General features: G+C 29.6%; 1 protein-coding gene across 1 annotated transcript; it reads left to right on the top strand.

Annotated features, from left to right (window-relative positions):
* Positions 1 to 59: 59 nt before the first annotated feature.
* On the top strand, positions 60 to 951 carry EMWEY_00043410 (hypothetical protein, conserved; the record flags this gene model as incomplete). Its single annotated transcript, XM_013482842.1, has 2 exons — positions 60 to 291; positions 494 to 951. The coding sequence occupies 2 exons, from the start codon at positions 60 to 62 to the stop codon at positions 949 to 951; spliced, it is 690 nt and encodes a 229-aa protein (XP_013338296.1).
* Between the last annotated feature and the right edge of the window lie 4,049 nt (positions 952 to 5,000).

Here is a 5,000-nt window from a genome sequence, read left to right on the forward strand (position 1 = left end):
TTCTTTTTTCCTTCTTTTTTCTCATTTTTTCCTTCCTTTTTTTAATTTACTTAATAATAATGAGTTCTGTAGAGAGTCAACCTGTTCCATTAGGAGGAAATAGAGTACCGGATTCTATGGGTGGACCTGTATGTACACCGTGGCAACAATTAGAAGAACAGCCACCGCAGCCACAAGGAGGATACGGCAAAGCATGCGATTTAATTCTTTTATTAAGAGAAGAAATAGGAAATATTAAAAAACAATTCTCTAATCTTGCTATACCTATTAAGGCGTATATTTATAACACAGGTAAGCAATACACAGCAGCAGCAGCAGCAGCAGCAGCAGCAGTAGGAGTCGTAGTAGTTGTAAGAAAGAAGGGATATATATGAACTGTAATAGTTATTAATAATCCTTTTTTGTGTGTATCTGGATATATTAATATATTTGTTTATTTAATTTATTTATTTGTTTTTTCTTTGTTTTCTTTTGTTGTGTTTATGTATAATAGGTGCTCCTGATAGATCAGCAGTAGAGAAGGATTTGAATGCAATAGATGCAGCAGCAGCAGCAATAGGAGAAGCAGCAGGAGCAGCAGCAGCAGCAGCAGCAGAAGATAGATATTTACCTCAATCAGTAATAGGAGAAGCAACACAAGTACTAAAAGGATTACGAGTAGATATACAAAAGAGAGCAGCAGACGGCAGAGCTCTATGTCTAGTAACCCTAGATAAGGCAGATACCCATAAACAGCAGCAGCAGGAGCAGCAGCAGCAGGAGCAGCAGCAGCAGCAGCAGCAAGAAGAAGGACCTGGATTCAATAAAGAATTATATGGGGATTTTAATCTACGATTAGGTCCTGTTACTCGTTCTCTTTTTTCTTGGCAAAAACAATTACTTAATATTATTAAATTAATAAAAAAAGAAAGGAAGGAGGAAGAGGAAGAGGAGGAACATTTTACTAATTAATTCCTATTTATTTATTTATTTATTTATTTATTTATTTATTTATTTATTAGGAAATTAATTAGGAAAGGGAGGAAGGAAAAAGAAGAGGAGGACGAACAATTTACTAATTAATTTAATTAATTAGTTAATAATAACAACTAAATTAATAAAGAAAAAAAAAAGAGGAAGGAGGAGAAGAGGAAGAAGAACAAGTTAATAATTAATTTGTTTATTAATTAATTTATTAATTAATTAATTAATAAGAATTAGATTTATTAATAAAGAAAGAAAGGAGGAAAAAAAAGGAAAAGAAGAACAAGGGGAAGAATATAAATATATGCAACAAGACCTTTCTTACCATATATGCATGCGTGCATGCATGCAGAGGGAATACGCGTGCATGCATGCATGCATGCAGAGGGAATATGCATGCATGCATGCAGAGGGAATATGCATGCATGCATGCATGCATGCAGAGGGATTATGCATGCATGCATGCATGCATGCATGCGTAAATAATGTGTTAGTTTCTTATGTTGGTTAATTTGTGTAACTTTTTTTCTTGCATGCGCTAATAATAATTACTAATTATAATTATTATTAATTAATTAATTAAATAAATAATAGTAATTATTATTACTAATAATAATAATAATAAATATTATTATTATTATTAATTATATATTTTCTTTATAAATAAATACTTGGCATAAAGTACTAAGAATTTATTTCTTTTTTTTTTTCTTCTCTTTTCTCCTTCCTTCTTTTTTTATAATTTATTTGTATTTATACTCTTATATATACATATATATATTATATATTATATATTATATATATAATATATAATAAATAAATAATATGTATAATATATATAATTGTTTATATATTTAATTATTTGTTTAATTAAATTGACGGCAAAAACAAAGAAATAAACAGACGGCTGCTGCTGCTGCTGAATAGGCGCATGCATGCAAAAAGCAGGAAACTACGAACAGCAGCAGCAGCAGCAGCAGCAACAGCAGCAGCAGCAACAGCAGCAGCAACAGAATAACTATATTTAATATATATTATTTGCTGCTGTTCTTCTTATCTTCAACATAATTAAATAAATAAATATTTTTCCTGTTCTCCTCTAATGACAGCAGCAGCAGCTGCAGCAGCTGCTGCAGCAAGAAGTATACAGGATAAGAATATAATTATATAAATAAGCAGCAGCAGCAGCACGAGCATCGCCAGCAGCAGCAGCAGCAGCAGCAAATGATGCAACAAGAGAAGTAAGAGGAATATATAACCAGTCCTAGTGGAGAGGAGGAAAGGGGAAAATAAGTAGTTTATTTATTTCTTCTCTTTATTATTATTATTTATTTATTATTTATTATTAATTATTAATTATTATTTAGTATTATTTATTATTTATTATTTATTTTTTATTATATTAATGTTTTGTTGTTCTTGTGCATGCATGCACGGGGAAGTTTTTCTTCCTTTTTGTTGCTGCATGCAGCAACTTAATAAACAATATTTAATTGTATTTGTTTGTTTATAAGATAAAAATAAATAAAAAAAAGAAAAATAATAAATAATTTAACTAAATAAATGAATAAAATACATAATCGTGCACAGATAGTATACAATTATTAACAAGAAATAGTATAAATATAAGGAAATAAATAATTAAATATATTTCTTTTCTTTTTATTATAAATATTATTCTTTATTTATTATAAGAAGAATAAAATAAAAGAAATACACGGACAAACAAATACAAATGGATCAATTAATGTACTGTACAGAGCAATGCTGCAGCAGCAGCAGCAGCAGCAGCAGCAGCAGCGGCAGCAGCGGCAGCAGCGGCAGCAATGAATAAAGCTATATAATAAATACTTTCTATTTATTGGTACTATTATATTTATAATTAAAAGAAAATGTTTATTTAACAAGAGCAGATTGCTGCACACGCAGCAGCAGCAGCAGCAGCAGCAGGAGGAAGAGCAGCAGCAGCAGGAGCAGCAAGAGCAGCAGCAGCGACGAGCGCGAGAGGGGCGGCGGGGCTGCTCGAGGAGGTAAGAGCTGCATGCATGTATATTGATGCATGCAAGATGAATTTATGAATAAATGGATGAATTTAGGAGTTTTATTTGTTTATTTTTCTTTTTTTAATTCTTTTTTATAAATAAATAAAAGAATAGACAAGAAAGAGAGGCAAATAAGGGCAGCATTTCTTGCTGCTGCTGCCTATTGTACATCTTTTTTTTCCTCTTTTTTTCCTTATATATATATATGTGCATTAAATACATGAATAAATACATATATATTTGTATATTTGTATATATTTAGATATTATTAATAAATATATGTATATATAATCATAAAATACATATATTTTCCCCTTTTTCTGCTTCCTTTTTCTTCCCGTCCTCCTCCTGCCCCTCGTCATGGCAACACAACAAAATAGTACTTCTTCTTCCTCAGCAGGGGCCCCCCCTCGTCCTGGGGCCCCATCAAGTACACAAACAGGAGGAGGAACAACAGGGGCCCCCCCTCCTCCTCCTCCCCCCCCAACAACAACAACAAGAACAACAAGAGGGGCCCCAACAAGAAATACAGTAGATATAGTACCTAATACAACATTATATATAAGTAATATAGATGATAAAATAAACAAGAAAGATTTACGTGCATGTATATATGAATTATGTATAAGTTATGGTATAATATTAGATATAAATATAAATAAAAAAAAAAGAGGAATATGTTTTGTTGTATTTAATGATATAAATTCTTCTTCTTCTGCCCTAAAAGGATTACAAGGAAAAATATTTTTGGGTAAATGTTTGCGTATACAGTATGCATATAATAAGAGTGATGCTTATTTACAATATATTAATCAATATAAGATAAGAAAGCCTAATACACCAAGAGTACAACCAACTATTACTAAGGTAAGCAGCAAATGCAGCAGCAACTGCAGCAGCTAATGCAGCAGCAACTGCAGCAGCAACTGCAGCAGCTAATGCAGCAAAAGCAGCACCACAGGGATATATATACATATACTTATTACTCATTATACTCATTTATATTTTTATATATTTATATATGTATATGTATAGTATATATATGTATATATATGTATATATGTATATATGTATACATGCGTCTCCTTCTTTGTGTGTGTATATGTATGTATATGTATACGTGTATGTATATATATATGTACATGTGTCTCCTTTTGTATATGTATTTATACGTATATATATACATGTATATATAAACATATACATGTATATATATGTATATATATGTTTATACGTACGTCTCCCTTTTATAGACAACAAATAAGCACAAATAAACATAAAATATACATATAAATACGTATACGTATATGTATACGTATACAAAAGTATATATGTATATGTATATGTATATGTATATGTATATGTATATGTATATGTATATGTATATGTATATGTATATACGTATATATGTATGTGTGTATATATGTATATATGTATATATGTATATATGCATATATATGTATATATGTATATATGTATATATGTATATATGTATATATGTATATATGTATATATGTATATATGCATATATGTATATATATGTATATATATGTATATATATATGTAGGTATATATATGTATATATATATATATATATGTATATATATATATGTATATATATGTGTATACAGGAGGCATTACCAGCAGGTATAGAGGGAGGAGCAACATTATTTGTTGAGGATATACCTACAGATATGAATAAGAATAGTATAGAGGTATTATTTAATGAATATAAAGGATTTATTAATATAAAATATATAAAAGGAAGAGGAGTTGCATTTATTGATTTTATTAATAAAAATTATGCAGAAAAAGCCCTGCATGCATTACAAGGATTCAAGATTACACAACAACATTCTCTTAAAATTACCCATGTAGATAGGGATAAATCATAAACTACTACTTTTATTTATTATCTCCTTTTTATATAATAAATATATTATAGCAAAGGGAAAAGGGAGACAAACAAGAAAAGGGGTTATATGCTGCACTTAT

This window comes from Eimeria maxima, genomic scaffold, assembly GCF_000499605.1.
Source record: "Eimeria maxima Weybridge genomic scaffold, Emw_scaff799, whole genome shotgun sequence".
NCBI classification, from domain to species: Eukaryota; Apicomplexa; class Conoidasida; order Eucoccidiorida; family Eimeriidae; genus Eimeria; species Eimeria maxima.